Source organism: Rhinolophus ferrumequinum, chromosome 16, assembly GCF_004115265.2.
Source record: "Rhinolophus ferrumequinum isolate MPI-CBG mRhiFer1 chromosome 16, mRhiFer1_v1.p, whole genome shotgun sequence".
In the NCBI taxonomy this organism is placed as follows: Eukaryota; Metazoa; Chordata; class Mammalia; order Chiroptera; family Rhinolophidae; genus Rhinolophus; species Rhinolophus ferrumequinum.
In genome coordinates, this window is record NC_046299.1 from 5,211,346 (window position 1) to 5,233,363 (window position 22,018).

The 22,018-nt window shown below is 44.9% G+C and overlaps 2 protein-coding genes and 1 non-coding gene across 3 annotated transcripts in view; 1 reads left to right on the plus strand and 2 right to left on the minus strand.

Moving 5' to 3' along the window:
* Positions 1–10,944, plus strand: part of ADAM12 (ADAM metallopeptidase domain 12) — a 323,861-nt gene extending 312,917 nt beyond the window's left edge. Inside the window, exons 22-23 of the mRNA XM_033131268.1 lie at positions 6,802–6,932; positions 9,075–10,944. Of these exons, the coding sequence (XP_032987159.1) occupies positions 6,802–6,932; positions 9,075–9,135 (192 nt within the window). The 3' untranslated portion in view covers positions 9,136–10,944. The remainder of the gene's footprint in view (positions 1–6,801; positions 6,933–9,074) is intronic.
* Positions 670–777, minus strand: LOC117036505 (U6 spliceosomal RNA). Its single transcript, XR_004425398.1, has one exon. It is a non-coding gene; the product is annotated as a U6 spliceosomal RNA (small nuclear RNA).
* Positions 10,945–17,495: 6,551 nt separating the features above from the next.
* FANK1 (fibronectin type III and ankyrin repeat domains 1) overlaps positions 17,496–22,018 on the minus strand; it is a 69,591-nt gene continuing 65,068 nt past the window's right edge. The window contains exons 7-11 of the mRNA XM_033131232.1: positions 21,289–21,454; positions 18,527–18,670; positions 17,970–18,047; positions 17,833–17,877; positions 17,496–17,718 (exon numbers count right to left, since the gene is read on the minus strand). Of these exons, the coding sequence (XP_032987123.1) occupies positions 17,644–17,718; positions 17,833–17,877; positions 17,970–18,047; positions 18,527–18,670; positions 21,289–21,454 (508 nt within the window). The 3' untranslated portion in view covers positions 17,496–17,643. The remainder of the gene's footprint in view (positions 17,719–17,832; positions 17,878–17,969; positions 18,048–18,526; positions 18,671–21,288; positions 21,455–22,018) is intronic.

Here is a 22,018-nt window from a genome sequence, read left to right on the forward strand (position 1 = left end):
CTTATATTAATTTTTGCTCCAAAAGACGCATTAGAGCTGATTGTCTGGCTAGGTCTTATTTTCGGGGAAACAGAGTAGTATTTTGTGTTTTTCAATTTACATAAATGGTATTAAACTATACTTAGCTTCACACAATTTGCATTTATACTCAGCTGTGTTTTACTTTTTGTTCCTTCTTGTGGGGACAGAGCCCCAAAAAGCAGTTTCCAGGCTCTCGGCCTCACATAGAAAGGTGCTGGCTCAAGTAGTAAATGGCCATCGACTGTGATCAAATGGCCAGCAGCTGTGGCTAGTTGGCCGTCAGCTGTAACCAGTGAGCCATTAGCCATGAATATAACTGCCGTGGCTAGGCTAGTAGCAAAAGGAAAAAAGGGGGAGCTAGCAAGAAGATGGTGGCTGAGTCTGCAAGCGGCACAGTGAGGGTTGAGAATTGTGTTGCTTCTGGTTCCTGTGTCTCCAACCCAGCTGCCAGTGACAGTATAGTAGTATGACTCCCCTACCTATGGCTCCGTGGGTGTTCCTTTTTGGCCTCACCACGTCCTGCGTTCTTGTGTGGGGAGTGGGACCAGAGACCCCACCGGACACCCCACATGACACTTGGCGTAGTCGGCAGGATCCCCTGCACTACACTTCTTTTATTGGGAAGCATGCACAGGGTGCATCACAGGAAAACATACAAAACACTTCACGAACCCTGCATGCCCTCCTTGCCCGGGGGCCATGCTGATGTTCTTTGTATCGTTCCAATTGTAGTCCATGTGCTGCTAAAGCGAGCACTGTTTTACTCTTATTTCTTGTTTCTAGAGGTTCTCTTTGGCTCTTGTTGAAATATGCTGGCTTGTCTTTTGTTTCTTTAATCGCAGTAAGAAAATTTTCTCCAATAATCCAAAATCGATAGTCTTTGGGCAAGTTACTTCTAAGGCTTTGATTGCTTCTCACTCACGAGTCCTTGCTTCTTCGTGTGCTTTGTTATTTTTTACTGTGAGCTGCTCATTTTTCTGGAAAACTATCTGGGAGCTCTGTGGGGTCTAGGATGAAGGTGTGTCCCTCCAGAGAGGAGATGTTTGCCTCTGCCGGGTGCCCAGGAACAGTGCCAGCTGTAGACACATTTAAATGGCTCAGAGCTTACTGAGCTACCCAGGTGATGTGATTTCAGCTTCAGGGCCTCAGGAGTGATTTGCAATTACAGGTTTACTTTCCATCTTCTGTCTGCCCAGCACCAGGAAATCCTCCTTGCAATCTCTGGGGAATAGGCAGTATATGTATTTACTTCTAGCACATTCTTACCTGAGGTTTAGTGCTTTGCAGAGTCCAGTTTAGGGGAGGAAGAGATCAGGAAGAGAATGGTCTTCTATTAAACAGACTGGGGTTGACCTTTGGTTCCTGTATTCCTCTTTGTAAAAGAGTATCAAACCCAAACCCAGGTTTCCCTAATTTAGCAAATGCCTGCAGCTTCAGTCTGCCCCTTACCTTCTGGGCTTCTTTCACTGAGATATTGGCCTGATAACATCTCACTCCCTTACAAGTCTTTGATGCTTTTGAGAAGAAAACGTAAATATATTTTATCCAACACTTTTAGTGGTTTTAGAGAGACGGTAGGTCAAAATAACCCAGTGTGGGGACAGAGTCGCAGAGAGCAATTTCCAGGCTCTGGGCTTCACATGGAAAGGTGCGGCTCACGTAGTAGATGGCCATCAGCTGTGACTAGTTGGCCATTAGCCACTGATATAACTGCCGTGGCTAAGCTAGCAAGCGCGGATTGCAGCTAGCAAGTGGGGTTGGTTGGCAGAGAGAAGTGGACAGCAGGCTGCGAATCGTGTGGCTCCTGCTTCCTGTGTCTCCAACTCAGCCGCCAGCGAGAATATAGTGGTGTGACTCCCCTACCTATGGCTCCGTGGGTGTTCCTTTTTGGCCTAGCCATGTCCTGCGTTCTTATGTGGAGAGCGGGACCAGAGACCCTGCGTGACACCCAGCCTGCCATGTTACCGGAAATGGAAGGTCCACCTCCCAACGTGGGCTAGTTCCATAGCATCCATGTAATTATGGTTTATAACATTTACATTGTGTTTTGTAGCCATAATCCCCACAATTTTGTTAGCCTTGGGTGTACACTGAAAGGATTCAATGTTCATTGACAACCTTTTTTGCCAACTATCCGTTCCTTTCTGGGCTGGCCGAAGTCCATTCTGCTGTAATTCCTTCCAGAAGAGCTCTTGGGAAGTATATTCTCTGAATTTTTGCATGTTCAAAGACCTTTGGCTATTTATTTTTTCAGTGACAGCTTGGGCATAAAAATTAATGGATCACACTTTCCTTCCCTGAAACTCATATGCATGCTTCCTCTGTCTGCCCTGGAGAAATCAGAAGCTAGTTTTTTCTTTGATTTTTGTGAGTGACTTTTGGGTCTGGATAACACTCACGATGCTGTATCCTTAAAGTTCGGTAGCTTTACTCAGTTCTGTGTTAACATTGAAGAGTCTGATGCATTTCCCCCAGGGAAGTAGTGTGCCCTTTCCTACATGGATTTGACTCTTTTTGCAAATTAAATCTGGGTATTAAAAAAAAAAAAAAAAAATCTGGGTATTTTTTTCTATCTTTACTATTTGCTCAGATCCCTTAAGTAACACCGTCTGTGTATATGTTGTATCACCTTTGTCTGTGGTCTTTATCTTCATTTTCTGTCTACTCCCCTTAACTCTTTCAAGCAGGACCCCCATAGCCTTGAGTGGGTTCAGTGCTATCTTGGTCCTGGGTTTTCATCACTGTTTTACTTTTTTCTTCCCCTTTTCTCCTGATTTTTACCAGCTGCCTTTTCATTTCCTTATGTATACATTTTTTCAGGGTGGGTTCTTAATTTGCCTTTTGTTGATCATGGTTCCTTTCGTCCTTTTTCTTTCAGTAGTTTTATTTAGTGTGTCTAAACGCCTCTTTAAAGGAAGGGAGTTCTTCCTGGAAACCCCTTGTTGCAAGGCAGTTGGGGGAAAAGCCAGGCCAGTGCTCAGGGCCAGCTCCAAGTTGCCTGCCTCACGGGAGCCATGGGACAGAGGGCTTTGAGGGGGATGATGATTATCTGATTTCCCTACTTTCAGAAAAGACTCTGCCAGGTTCTCCCCCGCCCGCCCCCACCCCTGCTCCAGGATTGCACAGATGGCTGGACCCGTCTGGACTACTGGTTGTTCAACCCTGACACTTGTTATCTGCTTGCTGTCGCCTCCTGTTCCAAGCACAGGTAGATGGTCTTCCCCTCTATGCTCTGCCAGGTTGGCCACAGCAGGCGGTCCTTCTCCTGGTCTTTCCTCCCCTAGCCTGCTGGACACTTTGCATCCCTTTCACATGTATTTGTTTGGGGTCATAAGTTTTCCTCAAAGATAGAGTTTTGCTCCTTTTTGTGCATTGCTTTACTGTTTTCAGATAGTTTCAGAAAGAAGGAACCAGGGGCATCTTACAGCTAGGTGTAAAAGTGTTCTCTTAAGAGAGCAGATTTGTCAAGACGCCCTGCTTTTCCTGAATAAGGAATACAAAGAATTCGAGGCATTTCTCTGGGAACCGGCTGTCCTTCGTGTTATCTGCGAGTGTATATTCCTCATAGGACCAGCGATAGGCTGAGTGTAGATAATGCGTGGTGTTTACACCGCCCCAGTCCCTGCCTGAGCTCATCGGATCTCTGTGGCATCTCTGGCATCTTCTTGTGATAACATCCCGTCTTCCTGTGGAGACCTCTCTGGAAAAGCAGGATGTGTTTATTTCTTGCTTAGCCTGCAGAAGTAGATAACAGTTGAGAATTCAAGGCAAAGGGCTATATTTGGATTTAAAAAATTCTCAGTCTTCCACAAAACTTGAAATATGTGGCTGTTGTAAGAACATGAGCAGAATGTGGAGAACTAGGAGAACTCTGACTGGTAGCATATCTCTAATATCTAGAAGTTGAAAAGGGAGAAGCATGGGGGTCGAATGCCTTGTTTTCTTGTGTAAAATGAAACTTGGTAAAGAAACATGTATTGAGTGTGAGCAACGGGGTGTGGGGGTCCTTTCTCAGCTCCCTTCAGACGATTCTTTGTGGCCAGGCTGGACTGGATCTCTGGGAGAGCCCACATTCAGGTTTTGCAAAGGCAGCATGAAAAGTAACGCTTAAGAAGGAATGTGGAAATTCTACCCCTCCCTCCAAGGTCAAAGCATGTGCTGCTGGTCCTTCTTCCTAAATGATTTGTGGTTCCACATCTCCATGCTGACGTCTGAGAGGTGACATGCAGCATCTTTCACTAATCCCACTGTTGCACTGTGCCATTTTGTCCCAGTTGAGCCTGGTGGAAGGCTAGCATCTTACCTGGGCAGCATCTGTGAGCGCATCCTGTTTCACGGTTCCATCAAAACCACATCGTGGGCATGGAAGGAGGAAGTGGATTGGTACCTTTGCTGATCCCCATGTTTGCAGTCAGAACTTTCAGTCTCAACTGTTTGGGCCTTTATCACTATGGTGACCACATAATTTATCCTCTAAACCAGGCCACATCTGAGAGAGTGTGATTAATAATTAAACAGGGCCATAAACATACATTGGGAATGGCCCAGGCAAAACAGAATGAATGGCCAACCTAAATTCCCATGATAAATCTAAATATACTGTGATACATTGTAACATACATCTGATTTTTTTCCTCCAGCATTGCAATAAAAACCTGCCGTTATCTTTATTGCCAAGTCTAGATACTTATTCATACTTAGTAGCAAAACTGGTATCATTTAGTAATGAATTATTTAATCCTCAAAGTCTTTCAATTTTATGGGTACATTCATTCAGTTCTGCATTAGACACTAATATCTTGCTCATAGTTTTCTGCCACCTTATAGGAAATGGATCTTAGTTTATTACTACGGTTTATTACTCAGAGTTCGTTGGTAGGGTTATGGGGCTTTTGGATGGTAAATTTCCTCCGTCACAACAGCCATCAGATGGCAGTGTGCTGCACTGGAGACCAGTGTGCCAGGGCCAGTGCTGAGAGCGTGACTTAGGTACAGAAATGCACAGGTAACATCTCACGTAGTCCTCACCTCAACCCCGTGCGGGGAGGGACCGCTACCATCCCCTGGCTGCCACTTAGAGAAGTTAAATAACTGACGTGTGCTTACAGAGCTGCTGAGCGCAGAGCCTCGCTGACTGCAGACAGCCACATTCTGTGGTCTTCATTTCTAGTCAAGGAGTTGCTTCCATGTTATAGTCTGCAGCCTGTTGATGTTTCCTTTCATGAGAACTGATGGAGAAGTGTCACTCTCAGGTCTATCCCCAGTTCAGTGACTCTTTCCCCTTTCAGTGTGCTCACTGTTTCAAGGGAGCGGATTTTCCATACAACTCTGGGTGTCCTCTGCTTCACATATGTGTTCAATGGTGTCCTGAGTCGTCTTTTCGACTGAGCTCCGATTGCCGAGAAAATGTCATTTTCGTGGATAAGTACTGTGAGAAATTCAACTCACGTGTCTTCGATCACCTGGAGGCTTCCTGGATATATGGAATATGGAGTCCTGTGACAACTGATGAGATCATTTGCTCATCAGGCTGTCCTGTCTCCCTTGAGGTTCTTGCACCGTTTCCCTCTGACTTTCTGTGTGTTCATGAGTGCTTCTAGGCTCTGAGGACCAGAGCACCCATATTCATCCTGGGCCCCAGACAGAGCACTGTCAACACTGACTGACTTCCCGGCCCGGCCCCAGTGAAACCCCTCCCATGGGTGGCCAGGGAAGGGGTCCCCTGAAAACAAAGTGATGTGTGGTTTTACTGTTACACTGTTTCTGTTGTTTTTCTCATATTGAAGCATTTTAAAACTTGTGGCATGAGGGAATGCTGATGTTATTAGTAATCGTTATTTATGTCCTGGGACCTTCCTGTGCATTAGTTGATTTAGTCTGCCTGAGTGCTCTGAGATAGGCCTTTTTTTCCTCCCATTTTACAGAGGGAGAAGTTGAGGTTCACAGGAGTTGCACAAGTCCCAAAGCATGGGTCTTCGGGTGAAACTCAAAGTAACATATAACTGCCAAGTTCAAGCTTTACCCTGCACGCTCTTCTATTGCTGACTCCCTAGCTGGTCTCTGGTCAATGTCACACCTTCCCCTTAGCTTCCTTAGAGCCTGTACCTGTCCCTCAAGCCACTGTGTCCTGGGTTTTCCTTCTGGGCCTCCTTTTCCAGGTGAGTTTGCGATTCTTTGAACAAATTATTAATATTAGAGACTATTTTGGTAGAAGTACGTTAGTGCCTTTCATTGTGCAATCTGGGCCGACATTTGGCACATGGCCCCTCCACTGACGGATGGTGACCAGCCTCGTTAGCTAATGCACCCACAGTTGAATGAGTTCTGTGACAGGATCCTGGAAAATCTGAAGACATGAATGTGATGTTGAAGAAGATTTTCACCAACTTTTCATTTTAGGCCTTTACCAATTGAAAAGAAGCCAACAGACACGGGAATGTTTATACCCCCTGGGTAGCACTGGCCTGGAAACACGAGCATCGCCCGCCTCTGCTCCCAGGGCCGGTGCACAGCACGGCGTCTCAGTGTCTGTACCTATATGATCCCATAGAGGAGTCTTTGAAATGTTAGCGAAGATTTGGGCAAGAAGACACCCAAAGGCCAGCCCTGCCTCCACCTCCCCTGGGTATGGTGCAAGGATTCAGAAAGTTCACTGCACTGCACAGCAACTTACCGCCCTCCGTGCCCCAATTCCAGGGCATTCTGATGGCTCCTGCGGTCAGTGTCTTGTCCCAGTTCACAGAGATGGGTGATCATGCGTAATCTTGTGCTTTCCTGCAGGGAACTCGCAAGCCGAGCCCTCCTCAGAAGCCTCTGCCTGCGGATCCTTTGAGCAAGACGACCCGGCCCGCCAATGCCTCAGCCAGGACCCTGGGACCGCGGGAGTCTGGGCTCTGCCTGGCGCCCGTCAGGTTGGTGTGATGCACACACACCTGTCTCTGTCTCCCCCAAACTGTGGGGCAGCTGCATCCATGCTTTTCAGACCACGGCAGGACAGCGGGCGGGTCGCAGTCTAGGCTTCCTGTGTTCCCCACTCATGGGAACGATATAAATAGATGCACGGGTAGCTATAAAAATATCCAGGAGGCAGTTGTAAGCTTGTAATCATGGGTGTCACCATGGAGGTCTTAGCAATGGCCCCGGTGTACCTAAGAGATCAAAGCACGACCCGTGAGAACTAGGCAGTGTACTCCAGAAAGCTGAGCCTATTGAGAGAGGCCGGGCCACATCCCCCCAAGAGACAAAGAAGAAAACTCCCAAGTGGTGCAGTGTTATGATGGCTGGACACATACCTCCAAAGAAAACCTCAGCTCCTGATAGACTCTGCCCAATCCCTGAGGTCCTGAAAAGTGAGGAGGAGTTGGCAGACCCTAGTGAAGCCAGGGAACTCGCAGGGGTCACGTGAACAAGCTGGTAGGAGACCTGGTGTAAGTGGCAGCGTCTCGGGACAACTAACGAAAGACTCACCCTGAGACCTTTCTGCAGCTGTGGTCACTTTACACTGTCCCACAGAGCATGAGGGAGGCCTAGTCCTGAATCCTAACGTGCACAAGAGGAAAGCCCGATGGTGTGCTGGAGCCAGCCACACCGGTCTTCAAGAGCTACTAAATTTCCAGGAATTTTGCAAACCAGGTGTTAAACCTAGCCACTCTTAAAATTTTTCATTATATGCTTACAATGATATACATTATATTTTGAAACAAATGTGATAAAAGCTCAAAAGGCCTCCCTTCCTTTTTTTTTTTTTAACTACGTTGTACTATTACCTATGCCCTTGGGGTGACCTGCATTAGTTACTCCATCCAGTGTGGTGGAAATACTCCAAAACAGGAGCTGCGGCCCCTCTCTTCCACATTCAGTCGTGTCACGTTGGTAGCCTGAATATTTAACCCATGGAAATAGGCAAACGCTACCAATCAGGCCCTCCTGCCTCCCCCTTGGTAGTTAAACATTTACCAGCACACAGATGGGTTAACCACTTAGCCAGGGCACTCTTCTGTCACACGTGCCCCCTTGGCAGGAAGCTTGCTTTGCGAGATGAAAAGAGCGAAAGGTAGCATGTTAGCCAGGCCCTGGGTTCAATAATTCAGTATCTCTGAAGGGGGAAGGCGCACATCAGTGATTTCATTACAGCTTTGGGGAAAAATGCTTGGCCTGTGAAAGAGATAACTGCCTAATAAATCTCAGAGATAAAGCTGGTCAAGGGGTCAGGACAGTGGTCTAATTCCCAACTGCAGAAAGACAGAAAAATCTCAGAGCATCTGAATTATTTCATTGTGGTTTGTATGCTGATCTTAAAGCTGCTTTTCTTGATCCAAAGAAAAAGCACTACTTTACCTGGACATGACGAGGGAAAGGCCCTCAAGCAGTAGCCTATCTTCCCTCTGCCAGCTGCTCACACCAGTGCAAGCCAGGTTTGCTCTTGTCCCGGGAGGAGGAGAATTCTGTGCATATTCCCTTTAGGGGGTTCCCACATGCCTGCCTTTGCTCCCCGGAACTGCAGCATCTAATACAGCAGCCACAGGCACCCTGTGGCTAGTAAAAAATGACACAAGCTGGCAGTGCAAATACACCCTGGATTTTGAAGACCTAGTACCCCAAAAATGTCATCTGTCAATCACGTTTTATGTTGAAATATCGCTACTCTGGATGTATTTATTGGTGAAGTGAAATGTATTACTGAAGTTTGTTTCATCTATTTCTTTTCCACTTTTTTCCCGTGGCTGCTAGAAAATGTTAAATTACCCTTGGGGCTCCCATCACATTACTAGTGGGTGGTGCTTGCTAGAGTCCCCCTGTGGGTGGGAGGTAGGGCTTTGAAAAGGGCTCCTCTAGTGGTCAGATGTCACCATCCACAGGACGTCCTGAGCCCTCGAGGTCTGCAAGCCCTGGTGACACCCAGAGCGGCCTCCCAGCCGTGGGCCAAGGGGTGGGATCTCATCCCAGAAACATATCACAGTGCAGGAAGAGACATCCACGCCCAGACATCAGTATCTGCAGGGACCACTTTCAAGTCCTCAGACCATGATTTGTTCTGTCCTCTCTCAATGCAGACCGGCTCCTAAACGTCCACACCAAGTGCCCAGACCCGCCCACACCACCTACACCAAGTGAGAAGAAGCAAGCCGACACTTTTTCAACAGTGAAGACAGAAGTTTGCACTATCTTTCAACTCCAGTTGGAGTTATTTTTTTTTTGTCCCAACTTTTAGAATTTTTTTTTTAATGTTTAAAACACCATTATTTTAAGAACTTCGAGCTACTGCCGTCGGTGCTGTGCTCTGCTATGGTGCTCTGTATACTTGCTCAGGTACTTGTAAATTATTAATTTATGCAGAATGCTTGTTACAGTGCAGTGCGCTGTAGTAGGCGGGTTTTTTTTTTTTTTTACCATCACTGAGTTTTCCATGGAAGGAAGGCTTCTTGTGCTTTTCATAGTTTAGTGAACTTGAAATATCGCGCTTTCTGAGATTCTGGACAGGATGTTTACTTTTTGATCAAGGCTTTATGGGAGAGCAATTCCCCACTACCCAAGGCTGTGGTTATGGTACCAGACACAGCTCAAGAGACCCCCAGGTAGAACCTTGATTGGTTTTCTGGAACCCTCATCTCAGGCCGGGACTTCAAGTCCAGGCTGTGCTCAGCTTTCAGGGAGCCCTTGGGCCCTTTCACAGCTGACAGGCTGGTCCACCAGAGCTATGCCTCGAAACTCCAGGATAGCGAGTAAGGATGAGGCTTCTGGCGGGGAAGCTTTGGAGAGAACCTGGGTTTCAGAGAGGAATTTTAAGGTGTGGCTACACCAGGATAGAGACTGGAACATAAAGCCAGACAGAAACTTGACCTTGAGCTCACTGGCCATGAGCATATTTGGAGAGCGACCAAAAAAGCTTGCTGTATAGAAACCCCAAAAACGTCTTTTCCTGGCTGCCCTTTACAGAATGCTGGTATCAGCCCTGACTTATATCGGGAAAGGTGGTGTTTCTATAAGAAGCTACTGCCCAGGCTCTGCAAGCCTCCGTCTCCCCATCCTGTTTGGAGCTTAGCAAATTACCACGTTGTCTTCTCCACTGTAACACAATGATTCTGTGTTCAGACAGACAGATGAGGCTTTCTGTGGGACCATAACTATTTTCAGATGTGAACCGGTAACCAAATCTAGTGAACCAACTCTGTACATAAAAAGCTCCCTTTACGGCAAGGTTCAACTTATTCAAAATTAGGCAGGATCCCTATGCTTGTAAAAATTACAACCAAATGGATGCTGTGTTCGCTGGTATTGGCTATGTCAGCTGTCCTTGTTGGTGTATATTGGACAAAGGGCCATCGGTTACTAGGAAGTTCTTTTGGGGGTATCCTATTTTCCCCCGTTGGCTGCAGGAATTTTTAAAAGATGTTTTTAGCATAAAGTCGGAATCTCTTAAACACTTGCAACCTACCTGTTGAGCATCACAGAGTGTGACAGGAAATCAGTTTCCCAGTCTTAAATATTTACGAAATGCAGTCTTGAGCAGCGTCCCCTTCAAACTTTTACTCTTCAGATGTCTGACAGGGGGAGCCATTTTCACAAGGAGAGCTTGAAGACGCCTGCATCTAATTGCGTGAAAACTACAAAATACTCAGACAAGGGAAAATGCCTCTGTCTTTCTAGTGGGGTCACATGTGACTCGTGTTTACATTAGAAGGCATGTGACAACGGTTCCAGAATTCACTCTGTTTTATGATAAAGACGTCATCTGGGGTCAATTTCAATGGTTTTTCTATGCCTTGAAGTAGAAAGACAAAAACGTACCAAGAACCTTGGTTTGCCTTCCAGAAAACAAGGCTGCATTTTAACTCTCCCCATACTCCCCAGCAGATCTAGGCAACATAGTTATTCATGATCATGGATACACTCAATAAGTCCTCATCACACACACACACACACACACACACACACACACACACACACGAAAGGGAATCCAGCTCTAATACATTCCAACTCTTGTAGCATGTATCTGTTTATTATACAATTATTAATTTCTTAAAAATGTAAAGTCATGTTAGAAATGTTACTGCTGATGAGCACATACAGAATTACTGTGATTGCTGTTACATGTGGTCATTGTCTTAAGGCCAAAACACATACTATTGAAGTTTACAGAATTTTTATGGTGCGTTGTGTGGGGATTGTCCTTATAAGATGTCAGCTCCTTACATCTGGCATTTTAGCCTCTCCTCCTTTTGCGAGGAAGAGGATGTGAACTGACTCTTGTTACTTTTTTCTTGTCTGTCCTTAGCTATAATTCCTGTGCTTCTATTTCAGAGAAGCAGGAATCGTTTGGTATTAAAGGAGGTTAACGCTGTGATTTTACACCGTGTCATCAGTGGCCACTTAGCGGCTGCAGGTGATGATACTTGTACATTCTTATCTCTGCAGTACTAATTGTTTTTCTAGAGCCATGCAATTTATTTTTGGATAAGAGCATATTTGAACGTAATGTCCCCTTACAATAGACAGATCATATCAAAGGAATACTACTTCCGGTATGCAGCATTTATCCAATGAAACATATTTAGCAATAATTTCCATTTTAATATAATTTAGGAAAGGAACCAATAGCCAGGTTTTTGGGGGAGGAGTTACGTCTCCCTCTTTTTATATCCTCATAGATGATGGAAACAAAAATCAAAACTGAGATGTCAATGGCAGCCTATTTTTAATATGGCTTAAAATTTTATAGGTATGAATAATAAAGTTGATTTGCGTTTCCAAGGCCATCGCTGAGGAAGTCAATGTGCCTAGACAGACAGTAGGTGCTGAAGGTTGTCATTCTTCTTCATCTTATTATGGTTGTAGGGTATACGACCCCACTTTATTAGGAAGTATACAGCTAATCTTCCAGGCATTCGATTTAAAACTTTATCTCCTGAAATTTTTTTTGTAACAGTTTTTCCTGACACATGGAATCAGATGTGTAGCAACCAAGAGAAACAATGCATAACATTTTCCATTGTCAAAATATGCACACAGAGGTTACACTTCCCCGTGGGAATTTTTCCAGCTTACACATGTGGGATGACATCACAGAAACCACAAAAGCAACAAATTAAACTACATGAGAATAAATACTCCTGACTAGTCTCAGAGGGGACATTTTTATGCCTTCTTAACTTTATGAGAAATTCTCAGGCTGAAACCAGAGGCCATTGTTCTCTGGCAAATCAATACAGTACATCAATGTATCCCTGAGAAGAAAAACAGCTAAAACTCTGACCGGTGTCAGACTGTTCTTAGGAGCCTGTGATTTCCCACGGTGCTAGAGAGAGCCTGCTGCTGGGCCAGATAGAAAGCCCCAGCATCTGTGCCATCTCTCAACTGATGTTTACTGAGCACTCTGAGCCAATGAGACCTGACAACTGAACGGGCGTGATGCCTGGGCAGCTGGATCTTTCTCGTGCAGCCTCACCCCTTTGCGGTCTTTCCTCATGAGGCTTATTTCATTTAAGACTTTTGCTATGAAGGACTCCTCTGGGTGTTCTGGGAGCAGGAAGCCCAGGGCAGATTTGGTCGGGAGGTCCTTCCTCACTGCTGTCAAAACGATCCCAGCCAATCACAGGTGACCCACATAAACATTACAGCAACCCTCCCCAGAAATCCCCCAGGTGTGTCTCTCAGGCTGTGGCTTTCACATGCTACGGGTGGCTAGTGGGGGACATTGCAGATACCATCTCTTGTCCTCCCCACCACAGAGGCCAGCCCTAGGTTACTAGTCACTCCCCAGGACTCACGAGCAGGCCCATAACCCCATCTGGACACACAGAGCCAAGGCTCATCCATCTCTGCCTCTCCTAATCACCTGGACACAAGTCCCTTTCCCAAGTCAGACCCTGTGCTAATGCCTTTCCAGTCTCTGACAAATCTCTGTGCTCGTAGCTCCTTCGGGTCAGCCAAAGTGGTGACTGCTGAAGCGTGTGGCTGCCCCCCAAGTCACCCCTTGGCCACCCAAATCTCAGCCGTCCCCAGGGCGGCAGCACGGAGCTACCCCACCAGCCTCGAATCCAGCAGAGCCCCTCCCACAGACACGCCACCCCCACAGTGGCCTCCTGCCGAAAGACTTATTCTAATTGCAAGGGGGAGCTGGCCATAGAAAATCAGTTTATCTATGACCACAAAATTCTCCTGCTTCACTCTGTAGTTCCCATTGACATCTATTTCTTTTAAACCTCTGTGAAAACTCTGATGGTGATATAAGTAACACGCTGAGACAGACTCGTGAGCCGCAGCCTGAGGACCACTTCTGTGCAGTGAGGATGCTCCCAGCAGCCAATCACCTACATCTGAATGTTCAAACATGGCTAGTGAGAGCTAAAAGACAACACAATTAAAGGAATTCTCAGTGTGATTCCACTCGTCCAGGTTGATCGCTCTCTAACCACCCTGATTTTCCACATCATCTTCAAAACAACGTGTCCTATATCCTCCCTGTGAGTCTCCTTCCATAAAACAAAAATCTTAGTCCTCGATTGAGCACATTCTATATCCAGACAAAAGAACAAATATCATGTGATTATGTTTAATTTTACAAAGAGGTGGAATGACGTCTGTGTTCATGGCCTATAAGCAGGTACTTAAGGAGGAGAATGATAGGAAAAATACGTCAAATTAGGAAGATAGACAAATCCTCGAAGCGTCGCGGGCAGGACAAGCCATGGCAGCGCTAACGTTCTCTTATACCTTCTATCAGGTCAAACGGGGAGGCTGGAGGGAAGGTCCATTGTTGGAATGTGTGTAGAAACATAACTCTGTAACACTTTGCTGTAGGCCACTCACCACAGTGCAAACGTATAGCTACTAAACCAGTACATTAATTTTATAGTGCTTCATCCATTTATAATGCTTTGGTTTGCTAATTCTGTTCACATACCTTTTTATGTTACAGTCCATTACTTTTGTACACATTTCTCATATCGGGGGTTCTCCAGGTAACACAACCTGCTATGTCCGTAGAAAAGTCATTGTTAAGACTATTATATCCAATAAATGGTATACAGGTAAATAGAAAGATGTGTCTCATTCATTACTGAGAATGTTACAAGAATGGGGCGGGGGAAGCCTGATGTAGAAAAATGCATCTGTGTTTTCATCCATTTTCCGATGCATAAGGAAATTTTGGAACAGTACCTAAGACACAAAGAAGAAGGATGAGCTGGGGTCAGGGGATGCAATGGACCTGAACGGGTCAGATGATAGGACAGAGGGAGTAAGATACATCTTCACACACCCGGGGCAGTGGAAAGGGGGGAACCTGATACTTTTTTTGAACAATGTGAATTCATAACCTATCAGAATAATTTTTTTAAAACACTCACCTTATTTACCGAAGAGAGAAATTCAAAAAGCAAGCAAGCAAGGGTAGAAACATTCACACGAGACTTAACCAGAATGAAAATCTAAGTGCAATAGAAATATATTTACAAATTAAAAAAAAAAATAGCATTCAACTTCATGAAGCAAATACAAAGAAAAATAGACATACTGAATGATAACGAGGTCTTTATATTCTGACCACCCTCCAGCCATGACAAAGTAAGTAGGCAAAAAAATAAAGTCTATAGAAAACCTCAAACACAGTTAATAATGCAGATCAAATTGATATATATCAAATAGAATACTTCAAACCTACAAAATCTACCTTCTTTCAAAGAGCCTCTAGGAAAAAAATTATAAAGAGAGAGAGGGTACCAAAAAAATGTATACACATTTTAAGAAAGGAAAAAACTGTATTAAAATTGTGTGATGGTAACCACTTTGAGCACCTCTTGTAATTGCAGAAGTCAAACGTGACTTGTGTTCATCTTTTGTTATCGGTATATATTGAGTATTACAATTTTAATAGTTTTTTCCTCTCTTAAAATGTGTGTACATTTTTTTGGCACCCACTATATAATGTTTTGGCACCCTCTGAGGGTACCAAATATATTTATTTCTATTTATTATATATATTTATATTTTAATATATATGTATATAAAATTTTGTATAAGCCACAAAATAAACTCAAATTCCAAATGCTACAAATTCTCAAGATTATAATGCAGTAAAAGTAGAACAAAAATTCTCCGCCCTAGAAATGTAAAGTTTCTTGAATCAAAGATGAATTACAGATTATGCAGCAAATAGTGAAAACATGTGAAATAGCACACTCTACAGCTGTGCTTCTCACACTCTTTGAATTTTAAGAACTCATCGAGGATGCTTGTAAAAATCCATTTTCCTGTCCTTTACCTGGAGATTTCAGTTCAGAGGGCTTGGGATGGGGCCTAGAGATTCATATTTAAAAGTGCCCCCAATTCAATCTTCTCATTGGGAAAGTTTAGGACACTTCTTATGGGAATACAGCTAACGCAGTGCTGAGGGGAAAACTCATAGCCCTAAATTCACATATTAAGCAAAAAAGATAAAAATGAATTTAACAGCTGACATAAAAAGTTACAAAAAGGAACAAAAAAATAAACCTAGGAGAAAACAGAAGGAATGAATTTGTAGAAAAAAAAAGTATAAATTAATGGAAAAAGTAAGACTAATAAAAGCATGGGTGGCTTCTCCGGGAAACTTAAAACACAAGATAAACCCATCATCTAATTTCATTAAGGAAAAAAGATAAAAAGCAAATACACATAGCATGTGAGCACATAGAATGCAGCAGTCCACTGTAACCCAATGAGATTATCTCAGGAAAATAAGGATGGCTCGGTGCTGTAAAATCGAATACTCCAAGTCACCAGATTGGGAGATTGTAGGAATGATTACCGTACGCCGTATTATGATTACCAGCGATGCTAAAAAGACAATTGATAAAACGCAATACCCATTCCTGCGTTCTTAAAAATCTGAACAAAATAAGACTGGAAACCATAAGATGTGAGACATGCTCGTGTCGTTTGTGGAAAATCAGCTTTACAAATATAGGACAGGATCTTGTAAGTCGCCGTTTTTGGCTAAGTTATGCTGCAATAACAAACCGCTCTTAAATGTCAGTGACTTACAGCACGAAAGGATTATTTCTTGCTCAGAGGTGAGGTCTGTTTGGGTGAGTTTTGGCTCTTCTCCAAGGGCCCCAGGCTGATGGAACGGCCCTCAGCTGGTCTTGTGACAGAGGGAGGAGACACACAGGATTCTTAAAACTTCTGCTCAGAGGGGCAGAAGCCATTTCCACTCTCATTTCACTGACCAGTCAGCCCTGTTATCTGGCCCATGGCTTCAGGGGGAGAAGACGATACTGCCAAGCTTTTGTCAGTGAGAAAGCGTGTGCCCTCTTCCCACAGAGGGGGCTCGCGCGTAAGATTTGCAGCAGACTGAGAAATGAACTAGGGTGAATGTCAACATTGACCATGGTGCGAAAGGGCCTTGGAAAGTGGAGACATGCTCTGGTTGTTAGAGAGATCTTTAAAAATGTAATCTAGCAAATGTGAAGGCATATGCATTTGTACAAAAGGGAAAACACTAATGGAATAGCTCAGGAGAAAACGGTATGTGACCCACAAATTTAATTCCTAAGGTGGATATTCTACAAAGTGTGTGGAATAAAGGTGAGAATTGCCAACACCAGTAAAACTGTGTGCTTTTTCTCTCTGTCCTTCCCCCCAAGCTTTGGTGACTTCATTACCTTTTAATTGGTATTTCCTTACCAGAGAAAAATTGGACTCCTGTGCAGACGGCTGTAGCTGGTCTGCTCACGAGGCCCCGTTAACCAGCTTGTCTCTGGAGACGCTAAATACATGTGGTCCGCTGGCTCACACTGCTGACTTTTAAGTGTGCCCGCCGAGGTCAAGTTCCCCCACGTTTGTGTCTAAGCTCCCAACCGGCAGACCTCACTGCGGTTAATTCCTACTTGTCTCTGAACTGCGTGATCAGCATCAAAACCCTTTCTGCTCAGAAGGCTAAATTTAATATACTATGTGCTGGCAAAGCTGTCAACATGCCAGCAGGCTGGGCCTTTCATTGTCAGGACCGAAGTAGATGGAAACACATTCTCAGACAGGTCTGCTCGAGAAAGACTGACCCCCGCCAGACACCTCTAACAGAGCAGCATCAGAGTCTTGAAATATGTATGTTGCGCTTTGATGTGAGGCCAGCAGCTGAGGAGAAAACTTTGCACATGGCCTCCTGGGCTTTCGGGAGGAGTGTCACTCCAGGGGGAAACACCAGCCTGACAACACCGCCTGGCAGCCTGAAGTCAGGAGGGGAGGCCGTAATTGAAAACACATGAGGGAAAGAATTTCCACAAGGTCCTGGAGTAGCTGGAGGACAGCTTGGGGGGCAGGAGCAGAAAGTGGGAGCCCCATGTATGTTTGTGCAGCTCCGGTACATAAATATTTTGTTTCATGTCTAACTCCAAAAGGCCCAAGTGCAAGAAAACATCCCCATTCTGCAAACGCCCAGTGATGACACCACAGTCTCACGTGCTTAGGTGAAAAGTTGTATTTCAATGTGGGAACAGTTGTACGTTACAAAAGTCACTGTGAGTCTTCAACTAAATAAATAATCAAATGTATAACTCTCAAAGATGCAGTATTTCATCTCTCTAGTTCAACAGTCACGTTTAGTTTTGTGTCACTCGCCTTTCGGAGAGAAGCAGTGCCCGGTCAGCGGGCAGAAGGGACCGACGACTTCTTAAGCATCTGCTTTTGTTGCCTTTCTTCTAATAAGGAGAGTACATTCTAGATAAACAAAAACAGGTGAATGCAATCCAAGGGTTGGGTGGGTTTGATTTCGTTTCGTTTTGTTTAAAGTACTACAAAATGAGCCTGGAAAGGCACAAAGAATATCCCAACCTGTCTGTCAAAAACTCTGGCCATTTCGAGGATGCCTTTGCCGAACTGAGAGAGAAAAACAACAAAAATTATATTCTATGACTGTTCTGTATTCTCCTCCCAGGAAAAACTGTAGAGAAAGCGATCGAGTGATTTACCTCGTTTTTCACACTTGCATCTGCCCCTTTGTCAAGAAGTAAGTGGACTAACTCTTCGTGATTATTTAGCACTGCCACCTGAAAAACAAACGCGAGTGGGGTGTGAGTGGGCTTCTCCCTCCCCACGAGGCTGCAGCCAGGCTGTGCCTGGGGCAGACAGGCCCAGGAAAACCCACCAGCAGCACCCCCAGACTCTCAGTCTACAGCGATGCCAACGGCAAGGAGAACGGGAACGGACGTGCCTTTCCCCACACGGAGACATGCTGGGCCAGCCCAGTGCAGAGAGCAGCACCATCTTTGTAGGAGATCCCTGTGGATCCTCCGACGGCCTCGGGGACTGGGGAGGGTCATTCTTAAAGAAATGGTGGTAGAAAACAGATGACAAAAACATGACGGTGACACTGGCATGCCTTTGTGAACGGGCCGGCGGGGAATCCATACCCAGCGAAAGCCAGTGCTCATACACCACTGAACTCACAAGTGTTGCCTCGTCACAGAAGCAGCTCTGACCTTCCTGCCTCACAGAAAACTCAGCTGCCTTCTGGAGAAAGGCCTACCATCAGAGGCGTCTTCCCATCTTTATCTTTCACGTTCACATCGGCTCCAGCTTCAATGAGCAGACAGGCCACACTCCGGTTCCCTGAGACCGCGCAGACTCTCATGAGTGGGGTCCAGCCCGAGCCAGCGTCCACCACGTCTACCTGTGAGGCCACAGGGAGAGCGGCTCTGAGTCCCATCTCTCTTGCTTAAAACAACGCCCATCGGAAACAAAGGAAGAGTTCCTTGCCGAAATTCCCCTTGTTTAGATCTCAGTCTTTCTAGACTTGGTGAAGGGTCGCCTGGACTGTGCTAATTGTGTTCACATTTATCAAAGTGACCCTGGCTCGTCATCTACATTTTGTTCAAATGGGAAAAAGCCGGGATAGAAAAATGAATTAAACAACCACCTTACGCCTGGCTCCACATGAAGTCCTGACCGTGTTCTCTCTTGCCTACCTTTCCTCACCTGTTTTCCAAATAGAGTTTACTTAGCTGACTTTCAAATATTGAAAGCTATTTAATGTTCAAGTAGCTTTAAATCCTTTCTGGAACAAGACAAGTACCACATACACGCACCCTTCTACTTACCAATAAGTACTAACTTTAAGCAGGAGACTTACAGGTTAATACAGAGCAACCAGAGCTATTACACGAATTCCAGCCGGAAAAGGTAGCTAACCGAATGCCTGCTCCAGAACGTCGTCAGCCTCATCATGAGAGGGCCATGTCCGCCGTGCATTGAGATCTCTCAGTGCAGTGCTTTAAAAGACATGTTTGAGGATAAGAAAATGTAAACACTGCCTCCTCAGGTTCCAAGGAAGGTCTCATCCATCCATGAAGAGTGGCACTGAACACACTCACCCACACCTAATTCTGCCACAGAGTTACTCAGTGATGTCCGCAGCTTTAGTAAAACATCAGAATGGAACAAGGAACTGCCAGTAGGTCCTTGGGACATTGCAGTTGTTTGTATGGATGAGATTATCCAATGCAATGTCTTCAGGGTCTTCATCAGGCAAATCACAAATAATCTTTGGGCAGCAAGCTTCAATATATTTCAATAATAACAAAATGATCACCTCGTATTACATGGTGCTTTATACAGTTTTCAAGGCACATTCACACACACCTCCTTTAGTCCTGAGGGTGAAACCAGGGTAGGTATTTTTATCCCGAGTTTCCAAATAATTAAACCAAGTCGCCGAGTACTCAGTGCCTTTCCTGGGGTCACATGGCTGGCTCACTGAATGCAGAGATGGTTCCTCATGCAAGTTAGTCCCCCTCAGGATGAATTATTACATTCAGGAAGAGGGTGGCAGCCGTGCCCCATTAGCTCCCAGCTCCGTCCCACGGTCTTGCAAAGCCAAGGTCATGGGGGGGCTCATGATGACATCATCTACCCGCCATCTGCCAGCCACACCGAAATCTTTAGTGGACACACTCCTGCAGCCCCAGGGCTACAGAAAAAGATGGAATTCACCCCTAAAGAAGTGTGTTCATATCGGAAGCCCAGAGAGCCTACACTTCCCACATCCCATATTTAAATGTTCATGGCAGAGACCTGCCCTTCTTTCAGCAAAAGCCAACCTTCATTTTTAGCTACACACTTTTATTTGGGTCCAAAGCATGAGCGGAGTTCATCATAAACCAAACAAGGGAACGTGGCTGTCCCTACCACACAAGGCAGGTGTGGCCCGGCCTTGCCACCGAAGCTCCCAGGCTAATCCTTCTGACCTTTTGCGCATGTTTCTCAGACAAAGAAAACAAGAAATGTTATTAAAAGGAATTATCTTCAGGACTGAGATTTTTCCTTCCAGGGGCCCTTTTCTCAGCCTGCAAAAAGCGGCCCCTGAATCCGTGAGGTCCTGCAACTTAAGCCTGGCTTTCCTTAACCACACTTCAGAGACAAACTAGAACAGATCTACTAACATCTTCCAGGATGTGGGACTTTTCTCATTGTGAGTTTTCCAGACCACCAATTTAATTTCTCAGTACTCTACCCATCTGGCAATCATAATTAAGACAGCATTTTGTTCTTCGTTCCTTATTTCCACACCTTGAAATTTTTATTTGACTTCTTTGAAGTCTTGAACTAAAGTTTTCAAAATTATCAGCCGTTACCATCCTCGAGCTAACTCTGTTTACCCATCTTCAGAAGTCCAGACTCCACTTTTATTTGCTGAATCAAATGTAGACGTACTGAGAACATGAAACCAAAAGCAGACCCAGCATTCCTGCTTCTAGGTAAAAACACTAAGAGCTGAAATGCTCTATTCTTGATATACTCAGTTCTCTCTTTGGAAATTTTTTTGTAGTAACTAATCTTTAAAGCAAACCAAGAATAAAAACAATCTAATTCTAGAAGCAACAAGAAATACTGTCGCTGTAAGAGTTCCTCGCATTCTTGTGTCCCCAGCACCTATGGGTATCTGGCACATAATAGATGCTCAATAAAAGTACTGCTGAGAGATGGAATGAAGAGATGAATGAATGAACGAGCAAGGGGATAAACACAGTAGGTGAAGCAGAAAAGGATGAGGCCGGCTCTGGATTCAACACTGTTTCTTTTTTCCTCCATGCCAATCCAAAGCCTCGTTATCATGTCACTTCTACAAGGGTCTTTTTTCCCAAGGTTTCAGGAGCGTTCTTGCTGAGAAGTCAGAGAACTTTCTCCAGCATTTCTAAGTTCAACTAATAGGCTCTGCTTCTCCGTGACCCTGGGGCACAGCATTTCAGGTTATTAACAGCATGTGTGCAGTTCATAAGGCAGACCCCGTACCTCACAACCATCCTTTATCATCCACTCAATCACGCTGCAGTGGCCTCCATCTGCGGCCCAATGCAGAGCCGTGCAGCCGCCTCGGTCTCTCGTCTCCCAGGAAGCACCGTGTCTTCGGAGACACTTCACCACGTCCAGGTGTCCCGCGTAACACGCCAGCATCAGACTGCAACATACAGAAGCAGCCGCGTTTGGCTGTAAGTACAGTCGCCAAACTCAGGTCCACATTTTACCCTGCCTGGCTTAACCCTGAGAAAGAAGTCTTAATTTGAGTGGAAAAGCCATGAAAATTATTCGTAGAAAATGTATATGTGTCCATCAACTAGTGAATGGATAGACAAAATGTGGTATACCCATACAATGGAGTAGTATTTGGCCATACAAAGGAAATACACTTCTGATATACGCTACAGCACGAATGAGCCTTAAAACACGACGATAAATAAAAGAAACCAGACACCAAAGGCCACATATTATATGATTCCATTGATATGAAATGTGCAGGAAAGCATTCTAGAGAGACAGACTAGCAGACTTGTTGTTACCACAGGCTAAGGGGAGAGGAAACCGGCCGGGGGGGGGGGTACCTGCTCATGAGTACAGTGCTTCTTTCTGAAATGTTCTAGAATTAGGTAGTACAACTCTGTTAATATACTTTAAAATGCTGAACTGTACATTTTACAGAAATGAATTTCATGGCATATAAATAATATCTCAATAAAAAAAATTG